Raw genomic sequence first — 18,601 nt, forward strand, 5'->3', positions numbered from 1 at the left:
CTCAGGAAAGCTGTAATAAAAAACCCGTAATGAGAGAGTGTGCTGAATCCACTGGAAGCTCTAAGCTGCACTGACTGGCTGAGAAGAGCTGTCAGGGCAGATGGAGAAGCAGGAAGCATCTGTGATCCGTCTCTTCCTGGACAGCAGGTGCACTGGGGATCTGTCTGATGTGACTGTCGTGGATACCTGGAGTCTTGAAGGCTTGCAGCTTCCAGGGGGAAGGCTTGGAGGGTAAAGTGCCATTCATTTCGGTCATTTTCAGCCGGGCTCCAGACATGAGGCTGTTATCTGCTCGCCCCCAGTCTGTTGTGGAGAGCCAGCGGAAGTCCCTACAGCAATTTGAACACAGCTCGTGGAAGCTAAGGTGAGCTATTATGACCCTGTCTTCCAAACATCAGGAATGAGTGTTCTGAGGGCTGCTTGCGACTTTTGGTCAAGGGGGTGCAGCGAAGATGCAGGCCAGTGTGCTTGCAAGCCCACCGCCAATAGGACAAGCCCTTACTCCTATGGCTGAAGCACTTCAAGAGTACTTAAAACACCTGGGGGCTTCACTCCCCTTCATTTCCCCCTTTTTTCCATTTTCCGAGGCAAGCATATAAGCAGTAGAACATGGAAAAGCAACCTGCAGGGAAAAGAGAACAGGAGGACTCCAGCCATCCTGCTCACCTGTGCAATCTGCATCTGTGCAACTGAGGACCCCCACAAGTCTCCACTAATGCTGAACCCCCTGATGGGGCTGGGGGAGCAGGAGCCCCTGGAGACCTGCCGCTTCACCTCCTTCCCAGCACTGGAGCTCTCACTGTGGTGAGACCCCCAGCGGTCCAAGTCCCTGCTGTGCTCCCCTCTCCAAGATTAGGATCCCACAGAACCTCACCATCTACAAGGGCTGGAGATGCAGCTGCATTGGGCTCCACCCCTTGTTCCACATTTGGAGGTTTGAGCAAATGATACTAGGGCCATGCAACTGCTGTTCTACACCCCTCTCCCTGAGTCCTGATGGGGGCTTTGACCCAACATCGTACAGGAAGTCCTGATGCTCCATGCACATCTCATGTGTACTCAACTGGGGCTTTGGCCCGTCATCCTGGGGCCATGTTGCTGCTGTTCTGTGTCCTGCTCACTGAGTCACAGCTTCGACCCATCATCAACAGGGCCAGATTGCTAATGCCCTGTGCCCCACCTAAGGCACCTAAGTTGGGGCTTTCCTCAACCATCACTGAGGCATGTTGCTTCTGTGCCATGCCCCTGGGTCCCAGCCATTGCTGTCCCCTGTCATCGCTGGGCCCCTGCCACAGCTGGAGTCACTACTGTAAGCCACAGAGAATCCGGCTGTATGAGTGATGTGCACAGGCCCAGACCTCAGGCATTGGTGCCGTTGCCACAGAAATTTCTCCCATGTCCAGGCCCCAAGTGCTCAGTTATGTCTGTGCACCTCTAAGACTGGGACCCCAGCTTCACTGCCAATGTGAGGTCCAGCACACCAGACCTGATACTAAAAGGAATTCCCTTGACTACAAATTCTCCCCACAAGCAAGAAGAGGACCCTAGCAGCCTTTGCTACTGAGGACTCCCAGCAGCCCCAGCCTCCACTGCCATCATAGACAGGTGACAACTTGGCAACAAAGGAGACCTCAGGGTCTTTGCAGATCTTGACCTCAGCTGATGGAGGTGCACGGAGACAAAACCATTGCCCCTTTCCCAGAACTGGAAATACTGCAGCCCCCTAGACAGGGTTCTTGCAGCACTTTCACATTAAAGTCTTTCCTCACATTCCTTTCAGAGGGCCGTCTGAAAAGCCTGGGAGAGTTGACTAACCGTGCAATGCATAGACATCAACACGAAGCCAGGAAACACGGATCACCAAGCAGGTATGACGCTCCCAAAGGAACACAATCATTTTCTGGCACTGACCACAAGGAAATGGAGATCTGTGTTTCCTGAAAAGGAATTCAAAATGATTATTCTAATGAGGCTCAGCAAGATTGAAGAGATTAACCCGTGGAGGTTAACACATGGAGGCCACCAGAGGGGGGTTGATATATTTGAAATGTTCAGAGAAAAACCTGCTAACCAAGAATATTTACCCAGCAAAGCTGTCTTTAAGAAATGAAAGAGAGGTAAAGATTCTCCCAACAAAATCTGAGGGAGTTGATTTCCACTAGACCTGCCTTATAAAAAAATCCTAAATGGAGTTCTTCAAATGGGAATGGAAACACACTAATTAATGATGTGAAAACTTATGTGCTGCTTCCTAATGGTGCATGGGAGAATGAGGCACAAACAAGTCAGTTGTAAGAGAGTGGGAGCAGGGGATGACAGCTGAAAGGACTCTTGCCCTGAACAGCTTCACTGTCCTGTATTTATTAGATACAAGATAACAGCCACCAAAGGAGAAGAAGAAAGTCATACATTAGTCAAGGTACTGTAGGTAAACAAGAAGGAATGTGAGTCAAACATTGATCACAAGTCTTTTTTTAAATTTATATTTAAACTTTATTTTATTTTTTCAGGGTTCCAAGATTCATTGTTTATGCATCACACCCAGTGCTCCATGCAATACATGCCCTTCTCAATACCATCGCCAGGCTAAGCCAACACTCCACGTCCCTCCCTTCCCAAACCCTCATTTTGTTTCTCATAGGCCACAGTTCCTCATGGTTCCTCTCCCCCTCCAATTTGCCCCAACTCACTTCTCTCCATCTCCCATGTCCTCTGTGTTATTCCTTATGCTGCACAAGTAAGTGAAACCATATGATAACTGATTTTCTGATTGACTTATTTCACTCAACAAAATCTCCTCTAGTCCTGTCCATGTTGATACAAAAGTTGGATATTCATCCTTTCTGATAGAGCCATAATACTCTATAGCATATGTAGACCATATCTTCTTCTGTTGAAGTGCATCTTGGCTCTTTCCACAGTTTGGCAACTGTGGCCATTGCTGTTATGAAGATTGGTGTATGGATGGCCCTTCTTTTCACTACATCTATATCTTTGGGGTAAATACTCAGTAGTGCAATTGCAGGATCATAGGGTGGCTCTATTGTTAATTTCCTAAGGAATCTTCAGGCTGTTTTTCAAAGTGGCTGCACCAACTTGCATTCCCACTAAGACTGTAAGAGGGTTCCCCTTTCTCCACATCCTCTCCAACACTTCTTGTTTCCTGTCTTGTTGATTTTGGTCATTCTAACTGGTGTAAGGTGGTATCTCACTGTGGTTTTGTTTTGAATCTCCCTGATGGATAGTGATAATGAACATTTTTTCACGTGTCTGTTAGCCATTCGTATGTCTTCCTTGGAGAAGTGTCTGTACATGTCTTCTGCCCATTTTTTGATGTGATTATCTGGTTTTTGGGTGTTGAGTTTGAAGAGTTCTTTATAGATCTTGGATATCAGCCCTTTGTCTGCAGTGTCACTTGAGAGTACCTTCTCCCACTCCCTGGGTTGCCTCTTTGTTTTGTTGACTGTTTTCCTTGCTGTGCAGAAGCTTTTGATCTTGATGAAGTCCTCAAAATTCATTTTCACTTTTGTTTCCTTTTCCTTTGGAGACATGTCTTGAAAGTAGTTGCTGTGGCCAATGTTGAAGAGCTTACTGCCTATGTTCTCCTTTGGGATTTTGGTAGATTCCTGCCTCATGTTGAGGTCTTTTATCCATTTCAAGTTTATCTTTGTGTAAGAGAATGGTGTTAAGAGAATGGTTGCGTTTCATTCTTCTATACATAGCTGTCCAATTTTCCCAGCACCATTTATTGAAGAGACTTTTTTTTTCCACTGGATATTTTTTCCTGCTTTGTTGAAGATTAGTTGACCATAGGGTTGCAGGTCCATATCTGGGCTCTGTACTCTGTTACACTGGTCTATATGTCTGTTTTTGTGCCAGTACCATGCTGTCTTTGTGGATCACAGCTTTGTAGTAAAGCTTGAAATCAGGCAAGATGACGCCCCCAGTTTTTTTTCTTTTTCAAAGTTTTCCTAGCAATCTGGGTTCTCTTCTGGACCCATACAAATTTTAGGATTGTGTGTTCCACCTCTTTGAAGAATGCTGGTGGAATATTTTTTTAATTTTTTATTTTTTATAAACATATAATATATTTTTATCCCCAGGGGTACAGGTCTGTGAATCACCAGGTTTACACACTTCACAGCACTCACCATAGCACATACCCTCCCCAATGTCCATAACCCCAACCCCCTTCTCCTAACCCCCCTCCCCCCAGCAACCCTCAGTTTGTTTTGTGAGATTAAGAGTCACTTATGGTTTGTCTCCCTCCCAATCCCATCTTGTTTCATTTATTCTTCTTCTACCCCCTTAACCCCCCATGTTGCATCTCCACTTCCTCATATCAGGGAGATGATATGATAATTGTCTTTCTCCACTTGACTTATTTCGCTAAGCATGATACCCTCTAGTTCCATCCATGTTGTCGCAAATGGCAAGATTTCATTTCTTTTGATGGCTGCATAGTATTCCATTGTGTATATATACCACATCTTCTTGATCCATTCATCTGTTGATGGACATCTAGGTTCTTTCCATAGTTTGGCTATTGTGGACATTGCTGCTATAAACATTTGGGTGCACGTGCCCCTTTGAATCACTACGTTTGTATCTTTAGGGTAAATACCCATTAGTGCAATTGCTGGGTCATAGCAATGCATGCTATGTTGCTACATACATCTACATGTTGCTGGTTTCAACATTTTGAGGAACCTCCATGTTGTTTTCCAGAGTGGTTGCACCAGTTTGCATTCCCACCAACAGTGTAGGAGGGTTCCCCTTTCTCCGCATCCTTGCCAGCATCTGTCATTTCCTGACTTGTTGATTTTAGCCATTCTGACTGGTGTGAGGTGATATCGCATTGTGGTTTTGATTCGTATTTCCCTGATGCCGAGTGATATGGAGCACTTTTTCATGTGTCTGTTGGCCATCTGGATGTCTTCTTTGCAGAAGTGTCTGTTCATGTCCTCTGCCCATTTCTTGATTGGATTATTTGTTCTTTGGGTGTTGAGTTTGCTAAGTTCTTTATAGATTTTGGACACTAGCCCTTTATCTGATATGTCGTTTGCAAATATCTCCTCCCATTCTGTCAGTTGTCTTTTGGTTTTGTTAACTGTTCCCTTTGCTGTGCAAAAGCTTTTGATCTTGATAAAATCCCAATAGTTCATTTTTGCCCTTGTTTCTGTTGCCTTTGGCGATGTTCCTAGGAAGATGTTGCTGCGGCTGAGGTTGAAGGATTTTGATGGATTCCTTTCTCACATTGAGGTCCTTCATCCATTTTGAGTCTATTTTCATGTGTGGTGTAAGGAAATGGTCCAATTTCATTTTTCTGCATGTGGCTGTCCAATTTTCCCAATACCATTTTAAAATAGCCAATCTTAACAAAGGAGGCCAGAGTAGGAAAACCCATAATACCCAATTTCAAAAGCTCTTGTAGAATAATGGTAGTCGAGATTGTGTCAGGGGATTGGTTCAAGATGGTAGCTTATGAAGATCCTGAACCCATCTTCTTCCATGCACCCAACAAGTTTACAACTGATTATGGAATAATCTCCTCTGATTATCTCCTCTGAGCCTTCACAACAAAGGATAAAAGGGAATCATCAAAACAAGAAAGAGATGCAGAGACACTCTTGCCAAAACCAAAACCAAAACCAAAAAACTCACCCCAGGAACAAATCCAAAATAGGATGGAATCTCAAAAATACAAAAACTGCCTGAGAAGCAAAGTGTCTGTGCTCTACATCAGGCACTGGGGCCTAGGTACTGCACAGGATAAATGAGCACCATTTTATGTTTGGCTTTGAAAACCAAAGAGACCATATTCATGAAAACCATAGAACTGTAGGGAATGAAGAACCCACTCTTAAAATTTGTGTATAGCTTCACTCACCTCAGGACTCAGCCTAAATATCAGCAAGAAAATTGCCTAGGATGTATGGGAAGGATGCCCACTTACTAATCTTACTTTTGTTTTGTTTTGTTTTTTATCTTAATTCCAGCATAGTTAATATACACTGTTATATTAGTTTCATGTGTACAATACAGTGATTCAACAATTCTATACATTACTCACTGCTTGTTAAGATAAGCATACTCTTAATTCCCTTCACCAGTTTCACCCAAACCCAATGTCCCTACCCACCACCTCTCTGGTAACCATCCATTTGTTCTCTATAGTTAAGTATATTACTATATATCTATGCGTTTATATATGTTTATATTCCATTTTTTATTTCTCTTTTTCTCTTGTTTTTTTTCTTAAATTCCACATATGAGTAAAATCATAAGGTCTTTGTCTTTCTCTGTCTATTTTGCCTGCACGATACTCTCTTGATCCATCCAGTGGCTGCAAATGGCAAGATTTCATTCTTTTTCTATGGCTGAGTAACATTTCATTGTACAAATGTACCACATCTTCTTAAACATTCATCTATCGATGGATATGTGGGCTATTTTCATAATGTCACTATTGTAAATAGTGCTGCAATGAACAAGGGATGCACATATCTTTTTGAGTTAATGTCTTCATATTCTTAGGGTAAATACTCAGTAGTGAAATTCTGGATCATATGGTAATTCAATTTTTAATTTTCTGTGGAATCTCCATACTGTTTTCCACAGTGGCTATACCAGTTTACATGCCCATTAATTGTGTCAGAGGGTTCCTTTTTCTCCACATCCTAACCAACACCTGCTGTTTCTTGTGTTTTTATTTTAACCATTTTGACAGGTGAGAGGTGATGTATCATTGTGGTTTTGATTTGGTTTTCCCTGATGATGATTGATGTTGGTCATCTTCTCATGTGTCTATCGGCCATGTGGATGTCTTCTCAGAAACATGTCTGTTCATGTCTAATGTTCATTGTTTAACTGGAATATTTGTTTTCTCTTTTTAAAATTGTATTAGTTATTTGCATATTTTAGATACTAACCCTTTATCAGTTATGTCATTTGCAAATATATTCTCCCATTCTGTAGGTTGCCTTTTAGTTTTGTTCATTGTTTCCTTTGCTGTGCAGGAACTTTTTATTTTGATGTAGTCCCACTCCTTTATTTTTGCTTTTGTTTCCCTTGCCTCAGGAGCCATACCAAGAAGAATGTTGCTGCCCTTGATATCAGAGAAGTTACTGTCTGTGCTCTCTTCCAGGGTTTTTAGGATTTCAGGTCTCACATTTAGGTCTTTAATCCATTTTAAATTTATTTCTGTGTATGGTATAAGAAGATGGCCCAGTTTCATTCTTTTGCATGTTGCTGTCCACTTTTTCCAACACCATGTGTTGAATAGGCAGTCTTTTCCTATCACGTATCCATTTCTGATTTGTTAAAGACAAGTTGACCATGTAAGTGTGAGTTTACTTCTGAACTTCTATGCTGGTCCATTGATCCATATGTCTATTTTTATGTGAGTACCTTACAGCTTTGATTACTACAGCTCTGTAATATAACTTGAAGTCTGGAATGTGATGCCTCTAGTTTCACTTTTATATTTCAAGATTGCTTTGGCTACTCACAGTCCTTGTGATTCCATTCAGATTTTAGGATTGTTTGTTCTACACTGTGAAAAACACTGTTGGTATTTTGATAGAGATTGCATCAAATATGTAGATTGATTTGGATAACAGAAATTTTAACAATATTTTTTCTTCCAATCCATGAGCATGGATTCTTTTTTAAAATCTTTTTTTATTTATATTCAGCATAACAGTATTCATTATTTTTGCACCACATCCAGTACTCCATGCAATCCGTGCCCTCTCTAAAACCCACCACCTGGTTCCCCCAACCTCCCACCCCACCTCCGCCACTTCAAACCCCTCAGATTGTTTTTCAGAGTCCATAGTCTCTCATGGTTCACCTCTCCTTCCAATTTCCCCCAGCTCCCTTCTCTCCTCTCTAACTCCCCATGTCCTCCATGCTATTTGTTATGCTCCACAAAAAAGTGAAACCATAAGATAACTGACTCTCTCTGCTTGACTTATTTCACTCAGCAGAATCTCTTCCAGTCCTGTCCATGTTGATACAAAAGTTGGGTATCCATCCTTTCTGATGGAGGCATAATAATCCATAGTGTATATGGACCACATCTTCCTTACCCATTCATCCGTTGAAGGGCATCTTGGTTCTTTCCACAGTTTGGCAACAGTGGCCATTGCTGCTATAAACATTGGGATACAGATGGCCCTTCTTTTCACTACATCTGTATCTTTGGGGTAAATACCCAGGAGTGCAATGGCAGGGTCATAGGGAAGTTCTATTTTTAATTTCTTGAGGAATCTCCACACTGTCCTCCAAAGAGGCTGCACCACCTTGCATTCCCACCAACAGTATAAGAGGGTTCCCCTTTCTCCACATCCCCTCCAACACATGTTGTTTCCTGTCTTGCTAATTTTGGCCATTCTAACTGGTGTAAGGTGATATCATGAGCATGGATTCTTGCCATTTGTTTGTGCCACTTTCAATTTCGTTCATCAGTGTTTATAGTTTTCAGAGTACAGGTTATCCACCGTTTGGTTAAGTTTATTCCTAAGTACTTTATTATTTTTGGTGCAATTTTTAAATGCCTGCTCACAGCCCTTGCCCATGTGTCTGGCCATCACCAAGCTTTCCTCTCTCAGAAGCTCCTCCTGTGGGGCCCTTGCAGTCAGCCTCTCTCCTCCTTGCTCTCAGCCTATGCCCCCTCCTTCCTGTAAGTCTGTAATTAAGTTCTTTCAAGGAACCCAGTCCCCCATTCCCAGACCCTCAGCACTAGTCTCCCCTGCTGCCTTTTGCCATCCCTCTTCCTCACTGACTAGAAAAGTGCTCCAGATCCAAATGCACAGGTCCTTGGCCTTCATCCTGGCTTTGGTTCCTTGACCCGAGTGGGCCTCATTCCTGACAAATAGCCCCAAAACTGGTTGTTCCTGCCACATGGTCAGCTCCAACCTTTCCCTATAGCCAGCCGTCTCCCTCCCTCCCTGCCTCCCTATAGCCAGCCTTCACCTAAACCTCTGGGGGTCTGACCTGCCCTACCCCCACCTAAACGACCCCTACCCTCTAGGTCTTTCTCCAAGCTGTTCACTATGGAGTTTTGGCTCTATTTTCTCTTCTATTCCTCCTCCTTTCTAAAATAGACTACACATAATAAAATAAAATAAAATAAAATAAAATAAAATAAAATACTACCCTTGGGCTCAATGCCCAGCAGCTCTGAGACCCCTGCTTACTCTCTCTCCCCAGCGAACAATGGTAATTCCATCCTATTCCCCACCAGAGGCATCATCATGCCACTCTTCCAGTCTGGGCCTAGGCCAGTACAGAAGTACTGGCCTTTTGTAAACACCATTGTGGTCACAATCCCCTCCACAGCCCCCCTGCCTCACTAATCCTTCCTCACTTGGCCCTACCTAGTCCCTGATGAAACTTCACCACAGGCAGCAAGGTCCCTGGTTCTCCACTCCACCATAATCCTCCTGGGCACCATGTCAGCTCTGGTCATAGATCACTCAAACGTAGCCACCACCCACTGCCCCTCCCTCCTTGCTGATAAGACCTCTCCTTCACCATGGCCTTCTTGTTCCACGCTTGGTTCCTGAAGGTCAGCCTCTCCCCTTTACCTCCAACCTACCCTACAGGAGCCTGTGTCTCCTTCTCCTTGCTACTGTCCTGAATGTCTACCATCTCCACCCACCTCAGCCATTTTTTCTTCCTTCTTCTTCCTGCCCTCTTTCCCCTCTACCTGCATTGGAAAGCCTCCTTCCTGTCCCTTGTACAGGTGCATTTTCTGTATCCTTAGGACTTCAAGCAGCTCAGGACAGCAGAACCTTTCAGAGAAACATTTGACATGCAGTCACTTGCAGGAAGCAGTTTCATTCATTTTCTCTTTCCTGCCCAGGTCATGGGTGATCTTCATTAAAGCTCATGGTGGTGTCCCATAATGGATCTGTGCATCAGAGAACTTTCAGGAGAGATGCTTGGATGGTCAGGCCTTCTTGCACCATGGCAGTGAGAAAGACACGTCAAAGCCACAGGGACTGTGGAAAGAAGTCCTGGGACCTGAGACGTGGCACATAGAGTCCAAGGACTTAGAAAGTAAGAGAGGAGCCTCAGAATGACTCTGGAAGACATCTAGCCCTGCAGGCACAGAAAGGAGGTGAGGGGGGTTTGGAGCAGGTGGGGAATGGGAGATCTTTCCCAGGGAAGTTCAAGGCAGAGAGCAGAGACCTGTTTCTTTCCCTGGATTTGCCAGGGAGTAGGGGTAAGGATTTACTGTCTATGGATTTTATCCTACAGGGACCATTACACAGCCAGCACAGGGAAGACATGGAGGAGAACAGGGAGGGCCCCTCTGGCTGGAGTTGTCACTGGGGCAAGGAAAGCAGAGGGACACAGGATGAAAGAAGTCACTGCAGAATAGTGGCCAGTTCGCATTCCGTTTAGGAGATTTGGGACTGGAGAAGCTGAGAATACAACAATGTCTTCAGGCATTTCCACTATAATGGGGAGCTCTTCCTCTCTTATGATCTGAAGATCCATGGATGGACACTTCCCTGGTCCTCTGCTCAAACCTTGGCTATGGAAATCAAGAAGTCCTTGGATGCAGATGGCTGTCAAAACTAGGATTTTTTCAGCCCATATACAGGGAGAACTTTGTAAAAGCATCAGAAATATCTGGAGTCCTTGAGTTTCTTTGGCAGAAATGGTTCATCCCTGGGGCAGAGACTTTCTTTTCTGCTGGACCAATTATGCCTCCCTCCAATAACCCTATCCAAGGAAGCCCTCTTTGTCTGATGGAATGCACATTTGTTCTGCTGGTGCATTGTACTGTGATCCACCTGTCCTTTTAAAGCCTCTGAATAAAGGACAGAAACACCAATCATGTGGGGATAGAAGTGAACCTCCCAGGGGTGCCTGGGAGGCTCAGCTGCTTGAATCCAAATCTTGATTTCAGCTCAGCCCATGATCTCAAGGTTGTGAGATTGAGCCTAGTGTGTGGCTCCCTGCTCAGTGCAGAATCTGTGGCATTCTCTTTCTCCATCTCTCTCTGCCCCTCTGGCTGCTCATGCAATCTCTTGTTCTATAAATCAACCACTCAATCAGTCAATGAATATATAAATATGAATGAAAAAGAAGAGGAGCAAGGGGGATAAAGAGAAGACAGAGGAGGAGAAGGAGGAGAATAAGGAGGAGGAGGGGAAGAAGTAATGATTCCTCCCGGTGTCAGTAGTCCAGGGAGCCAGTGGTACTTCTACAGAAAACTGAACCAGTGTAGATGGGCGTCAGGCATGAGAGGAAGCCCTAGCCTCACTGTTAAAAAGAGTTGTTACTTTATACTGCCCTCACCCCAAGAACCCAACATTCATGCCCTGCCCTGGAGCATTAACACATGGATCCAACAGAGTGAGGCCTGGATCCTGGGTCCAAAAATATGCCTGTCCAAAGGAACTGGGTCTTAGGAAGTGGAATAGACTTGGAGAATGAGAGCTTCAGCCACAGGTGGAAAGGTGAGAGAAACAGCCCTGATCTGTCTCTCCCCCGTACCTCACTGGCTCTGTGCTTTCTTCTCCAGTGCTCCCAACACTGAACATGACCTACAGCCAGACCTTGGAGGGCAAGGCCAGCCTGGCAGGCTGGGTGTTCTGTTTCTCTCCCAGGAATATCTCCCTGACCAGTATGCCCAGCGGTTTATGGGAGTCCGGCCTAGTGGGGACAGGACCTACTGGAGTGTGTGGCCATAAGGATTCCTTAGAGAGACGATCAGAGGTTCACTTGTTACATGGAAGCCACAGAGAATTGCAGTGCACACCCTATGCCCTCACACTCTGGGCCTGGTGAGGACAGGAGGCAGGATGGGGAGAAGTCAGCAGTCCTGTGGTCCTGGGGTAGCCAGGTCAATATAAGACCCTTTTCCAGGGAAGGCCCTGGTGTGTCAGAATGGAGGAACGACCCTCTGATTTTCTTATTGTTGCTGGTATCCTTTTTATCATTCTTGTATGAGTCCTCTCTCTAAGAACAAGAAGTCAACAAGAGCAGTGGGAACCCAAGTGAGAAATCTGGGCAATGGGTGGGATGGGAGGAGATCTCTGGGATATGGGGGTTCCTCATGTCTCCCTCTGCACAATATGGAGGGAACAACAAGCCTATGTAACAGGAGCTGAAGTCAGAGTCCTGAGATAGTGAGAGCCACATGTGCATATACACCCTTAGCCCTATTCAAAGCCACGTTCCTGGGGCCCTTGAGTGGTGAGCATAACCTCTTCTTGCTCTGGATGAGGACTGGGTAGTGAGGGCTGAGGCTCCCTGCTCTGAGCTGGTCCCCCACTGCTCTCTACCCTCAGGCTCTGCAAGGTTGGTCCAGGGGCATTTTCAAGTGGGAGGTGAAAGAGAGGGGGTGACAGTGGCAGTTTCAGGATGCAGAGGGTGGATAGATAGCCTCAGAGATGGGGTCTCAAGGATCTCCTACACCTCATTTACAAGAAGGTTGTTAGAGGCATTGGCTGAATTGCCTGGGGAGTCCCTGCTAGGAAAGGGGCAGGAAGGCTTTGGCAGCCGCAGGCAAGGAGCATTAGGGTAGGACCTGTGATTCCAGGTGAGAGTGGGCCAAGAACAAGCAAGGGAGGCTTAGTGCACATGGGAGCTGGGCCAGGGATGAGGGTGGAGGGCGGCGAGCATGGGGTTTTCCTGAACCAGGTCATGTACAGACCCCACTGCAGTCTCTTTTTCTTGACTGCCTGCCAGTCATCTGAGCTTTCTGATGTCCCTTCCAGTTAGGAGCTGTTGGCTCAGGGGAGGGGAGGGAGGAGGCTGAGCTTCAGGTGGCCTCTGTGTCTGTAGTTGAGCATGGCCAACAAGCAGACAACAGCCCTGGTGCAAAGGTAGTTATGCAAGTGGGGATCAAGACACCTACAGAGAGAAGGTGCTGTGTTTGTGACCACTGCCTGGCTTCGAGGAAGAGGTAATAGGACCTGTCCTTCAGAGATGCCCTGTGCCCCCTGGGTGGACGGGTTGGAGCTTGAGAGGAGGGAAGGCTTTGAGTTTCTGCTCCAGAGTGCTGTTCTTGGTCCCAGCGCCCTTTCCTGCTCCTGTCTTGTGGTTGGTGGAAGCGGGCCCAGGTGATGATGCTGAGGGATCATGTGGGGCAGGGGAAGACCAGTAGAGGATAAGAAAAGAAGTGAAAGAGAGAAGTCAAGGTGTTATCCTCCTTCAGAAAAAGGCAAAGCTGAGTTTGGACAACTGAAGAAGTCCTGAGAGCACACAAAGCAATATTTGGCACCAGATGGGCTTCTATTGGTTTCTCTTTCCTCCCTGAGCTTGTTAGCCTTCAAGACCTGGATTAACACCAGATGGCACCAACGGGCCATAATGGCAGCAAGCAACATTTAATAGCCTCAGTACACTCCCCACTGAGAGGCAACATATTCTAGAATATTCCAAACCATTCAGATCTCCATATGACTGTAGTCCCTGTCCAAGTCACACAGAGCAGAAGAGCTGCTGTTGGGCCTAGCTGATTCACACAATGTGAGAGAATAAAAGGTGATTGAATTATTTGGAGATTTTTTGTTATCTAGCACTAGGAAATAGCAATGTATAATGTACAACTATTATTATGTTTTATTTATTGTCTGTCTTTCCTGTGAGATGGGAAGCATTAGGACAATATGTGCTGTGTCTCTGGCATTAAGTGATTACCAGGCCTAACACAGAGATTGGCCCAGAGGCATTCACGGACTATACCTAGAAGAATGAATGAATGAATGAGTGAATGCTGTGATCAGAATTCCTTCAAGTTGGGCTTGGACCTGGTAAGAGGAAAATTTATAGGTGTTTCACATGGGGAGTTCTTTATGAAGTGTGTGTGTGTGTGTGTGTGTGTGTGCACCTGCACGAGTTCCTATGTGAGTTTAGTATGTACATATTGGCCTTGGTTGCCTGAGGAAGGAACCAAGAATATGAAGAGTACCTCCTGCACTCATATTCCAAACACATGGGCAGCATAGACAGGTAGCACCTAACCACCAGATGCCTCTGAGATGTCTTGGGCTTGGGAAGGGGCTTTAGTTATATTGTAGGTCATTGACTCAGCTGCAGGGCTTGAGGCCCTTTGGAGCACGTGGTGAGCCACCTTTAAATCCCCGAATCAGCCATCAGGCTAGAAATGAGATTTGAGGTTGAGTTGCAGAACTCCTGTCTTGCTGTTAAGGGTAGCAGACAGTGGGACCTGAGGTGGTCCAGACTGAAGGTTTTAGCATTCACATCACTTGGCATGACTGAGGAAAGAGCCAGTGTCCCAACCTCTAGCATCAGAGAAAGCAGTAGGAATGAATGACAGGAACTCGTGTCCAAAGTCATCTCCATGGAAAGTGGCAGTGGTTTATTGGAGCATCCAGCATATTTGTCAGGCTGGCTGCAGATCTGGGAATCAACAGTTCTGGCTTGGAGACCTCTCTGTTCCCTAAAGCCAAAGTCCCTGGGCACTCAGTGGGGAGGAAACCTCAATATCAGTGTAGATTTTTGGGAAACAGTTTACAAGCCAAACCTGACCAGACCTGCATCGCCTCATTATGTAGGACCCTGTGCTAGTGTCATAGGTCAGGGACACACTGGGGATGTAATAAGTGAGCAGGAATAAAGGAGCTCAGCCCTATAACCTCAGACCTGTGACCACAAAGAGGTATTGCCATGCTGCTCTCAGATTCTCACTGAACAGCACTGAGGTGAGGGGAGTAGGCTGGGGCTCGAAGAAGGAATGGGGATGTAGAAAGCACACACATGTTCAGGAAAAAGTGTAGGCTCAAAAATGACATGAGGAGAGCTGATGTGTATACCTAAGGCTGATTTCTGGCACACAGCCTAGAACAATAAGGAAATTAAAACAAACAACAAACATGTTGATGGGAGAATCTGACTTTCAGAGTTACCACATTATAAGATTGAGATGACCCATTTTCAAAAATTACAAAACACAAAGTGTATAGAGAAACAGGACAACATGACCCATTCCAAGTTTAAAAAAGAAAAAAAGCAGAAAGTGTTCCTTTGGAAGATGAGATGGTGGACTTACTACACAAGGACTTTAAATCAACTGTCTGTATGATGCTCTGAAAATTAAAAAAGACAAAAATTTAGATATGGGTAAAATAAAGTATTTACAAAGAGATACAAAACACAAAAAAGAAACTGAAAGGAAATTCCAGTGCTGATATGCACAATAACTCAAATGAAAGTTTTACCAGAGATGTTTAAGAGAAGATTTCAGCAAGTAGAAGAAAGAATCACTGAACTTGAAGATAGGACCATTGAAATGATCAAGTCTGAGGAACAGAATGAAAAGAACTGAAAAAAGGGATGAGAGCCTACTGGAGCACGGAGTGGGAACCAACATAAGCATTTTGGGAGTTGCAGACAGAAGAGAAAGAAAAAGGTAAGAGAGATTGTTTGAACAAATAATGGCTGAAAACTCACCCAAATTCAAGAAAGACATGAACATAAACATTCTCCAATCAAAGCATAGAGCTTGGCAGAATAGTGAAAAAGAGATTATCCAACTATATGTTAGTTAAAAGAGACTCACTTTATTAAAAAATACAAATAGTTTGACAGAGAAAGGATGGGAAAAGGTATTCTGTGCACAAAATAACCAAAAGAAAACTGGAGTGTTTCTACTAATATCAGTCAAAATAGACTTAAAATAAAAAAAAATTTAGAAGAGACAGAAAGAATAGTATATGTGAACACAAGTTTCAACAGCACATGAAGATGTAGCAATTATAAGTGAGTAGCACTTAATAACAGATCAACAAAACCTATGAAGCTAAGCTTCATAGAATGAAATGCAGAAGAAGAGAGACCCACAATAATAGTTGGAGAATTCACTATCCCACTTTCAAAATTGGATAGAGCAACAAGCAGAAGAAAATTAAGGAAACAGAGGGCTTGAGCAACATAAAAAACCAATTATATCTGACTCCTATATACAGGGCACTCTACCCACAAATAACAGAATACACATTCTTCTCCAGGGTACATGGGACCAATCCCAGGATGCACCACATATCAGACCACAAATTGAGACTCAACAGAATCAAAAAGAGAGATATCACACAAACTATCCAACCACAATGGGATGCAGTTAGAAATCAACAACAAAAGGAAAACTGGAAAATTCACAAATTGGTAGAAATTAAACACTCTTTACAAATGGGCCGAAGGAAATCACAAGTAGAATACTTACAAAATATTTAAGTCAGTGACCATATCCTCCATGAGGGTTCTGTTTGTCCCCTTCATACCCTACCTGCCTTCTTCCCAGAAGAGCTGGCTGTGTGGTGACAGGCTAAGGAGGAAGAGAGAGAGGTGGATAAAGAGAAGGAAGATCTGGCCACATGTGGGTGGTGTGTGCAGTGCCAGAAGGGGAGGTAGCAGCAGTGGTGGCAGTGTGGGTTGCACCCTTTTGAGGACAGTGTGTGTGTGGGGGCGGGCTCTCTCCCCACAGTTTCTTCCAGACACCTGGCTGTGGCCCCTCAGGTGCAGAAGATGAATAATCTTTCCTTTAGCGACCCATGTGTCCTTTTTTTTTTTTTTTTTTTTAAGATTTTACTTATTTATCTGACAGAGATCATAAGAAGGCAGAGACAGGGGAAAGCCGGCTCCCTACTGTGCAGAAAGCCCAAGGCAGGGCTTGATCCCAGGACCCTGGGATCATAACCTGAGCTGAAGGCAGAGGCTTTAGCCCACTGAGCCATCCAGGTGCCCCTGCATGTGCCCTCTTCTGTCCACCTTTCCCTGGAAAACTGGCCTTGAAATTACCCTTTAAAACACCTGATCCAACTTACATGCCAACATGTGATGAATTTGAAAACCCTGGACTTCACAACAGTCAGAAGGAGCAGGCTGACAGTACTCTTTTAGAGAAAAAGATGCTATTGAGAGTATTTCCATGACTAGAACCAGTCAAGGCAACAGAATTTTCTGTATTTTTGTGTTGTTCACCCAATGCCTTGTATGCTTTACTCTTCCCACATGGAAATCCTATTGATTTTGACCAGATAATCAGCTTTTCCATATCACTGGGATCATGGATTAATTGTAGTATATTTTCATATGCTTATTCTCAGTATGGTTCAGGTTATGGGAAGCCAACAGAGAAAAATCTCTACACAGGTATAGGAGCTGCTTAGCTTGCTCTTAGGACAAGATGTGGCATTCACCCTGAAAATGTGGTCATATATGGCCAGAGTAGATGTACAGCTCATTTGTAGATCTTGCTGCTTGGTTTGAGAATGCTGCTGTTACTCTTCATTCTCCTTTGACCTCGGGAATATCACTCTTCCTGATACCAGAAGATCTATTCCTAAACATGGACAAAATCTCTGAGAGAATTTCACCAGTGTTAATAACTCATGAGACTGAATAAAGGACAGGCAAGACTAAGTAGGAAGATGGGTAGGGGGTGATGTAATTAAGCTCATATAGGGGGCTATGTAACCAGGCTCACAGAAAACCCACATGTGGAGAGAACAATATGGCAGAAGGTGAGGGGCCAGAGAAGAAAAGAAGGAGACTAGAGGAGCTGCTGGTTGAGAAAATGACTGTGGATTGTGGGTGTGGGGGACACTGGAGACTGGGAAGGTTGCTGGAACCATGTAGAGAAGTTCCTCGAACGATCTGAAGCCATCACACACCCTGATTTCAAACCAAGCACCGAATCTCTCCAGTTTTGTTAGATACATATAAAGTTCTAGTCATTGTGGCTAGTAGCTTAGGATGTGAGCTCCTGAAAAATATGGCATTGTCTGGTTTTAGACAAATTCATGTTATAGACATGGATACTATAGATGTTTCCAATCTGTTTTGTTTCTTAAATTCCACATATGATTGAGATCATATGATAGTTGTCTTTCTCAGATTGAATTATTTCACTTAGCATAATACTCTCTAGTTACACCCATGATATATATCTATAAATACCACATATTCTTTATCCATTCATCTGCTGATAGACATCTGAACTCTTTCCAGTGTTTGGCTATTGTGGACATTGCTGCTATAAACATTGGGGTACACATGCCTCTTCAGATCACTGTGTTTGTGTCTTTAGAGTAAATACCTAGTAGTGCAATTGCTGGATTGTAGGGCAGCTCTATTTTCAACTTCTTCAGGTACCTCAATACTGTTATCCAGAGTGACTGCACCTGCTTGCATTCCTACCAACAATGTAGGACGGTTCAACTTTCTCTGCATCCTTGCCAACATTGCTCATTTCCAGACTTCATTTTAGCCATTCTGACTGGTGTGGTATCTCATTGTGGTTTTGATTTGTATTTCCCTGATGCCAAGTGAAGTTGAGCTTCTTTTTTTAAAATTTAATTTTATTTTTTCAGTGTTCCAAGATTTATTTTATAGGAATCACCACCCAGTGTTCCATGCAATATGTACCTACCACCAGGCTTTCCCACCCACCAACCTCTCCCCTCCAAAACCCTCAGTTTGTTTCTCAGCGTCCACTAGCTCTCATGGTTCATCTTCCCCTCTGATTTCCCCCAACTCCTTTCTCCTCTCCTTCTCTCAATGTCCTCCGTGTTATTCCAAATGCTCCACAAGTGAAACCATATAATTGACTCTC

General features: G+C 44.3%; 2 protein-coding genes and 1 pseudogene across 2 annotated transcripts in view; 2 read left to right on the forward strand and 1 right to left on the reverse strand.

The window, feature by feature from the left end:
* LOC131834384 (DLA class I histocompatibility antigen, A9/A9 alpha chain-like) overlaps nt 1-18,601 on the reverse strand; it is a 189,103-nt gene that overhangs the window by 58,142 nt on the left and 112,360 nt on the right. The gene's annotated exons all lie outside the window — the stretch shown is intronic.
* LOC131833280 (MHC class I polypeptide-related sequence A-like) lies at nt 276-10,789 on the forward strand. Its single transcript, XM_059176407.1, has 4 exons — nt 276-364; nt 9,914-10,079; nt 10,270-10,345; nt 10,442-10,789. Exons 1-4 carry the CDS (start codon nt 276-278, stop codon nt 10,594-10,596), a joined length of 486 nt encoding a protein of 161 aa, XP_059032390.1. The 3' UTR covers nt 10,597-10,789.
* Nucleotides 11,405-17,392, forward strand: LOC131833281 (alpha/beta hydrolase domain-containing protein 17B-like; annotated as a pseudogene).

The sequence above is a fragment of the Mustela lutreola genome, chromosome 6 (genome assembly GCF_030435805.1).
Source record: "Mustela lutreola isolate mMusLut2 chromosome 6, mMusLut2.pri, whole genome shotgun sequence".
Lineage (NCBI taxonomy): Eukaryota > Metazoa > Chordata > Mammalia > Carnivora > Mustelidae > Mustela > Mustela lutreola.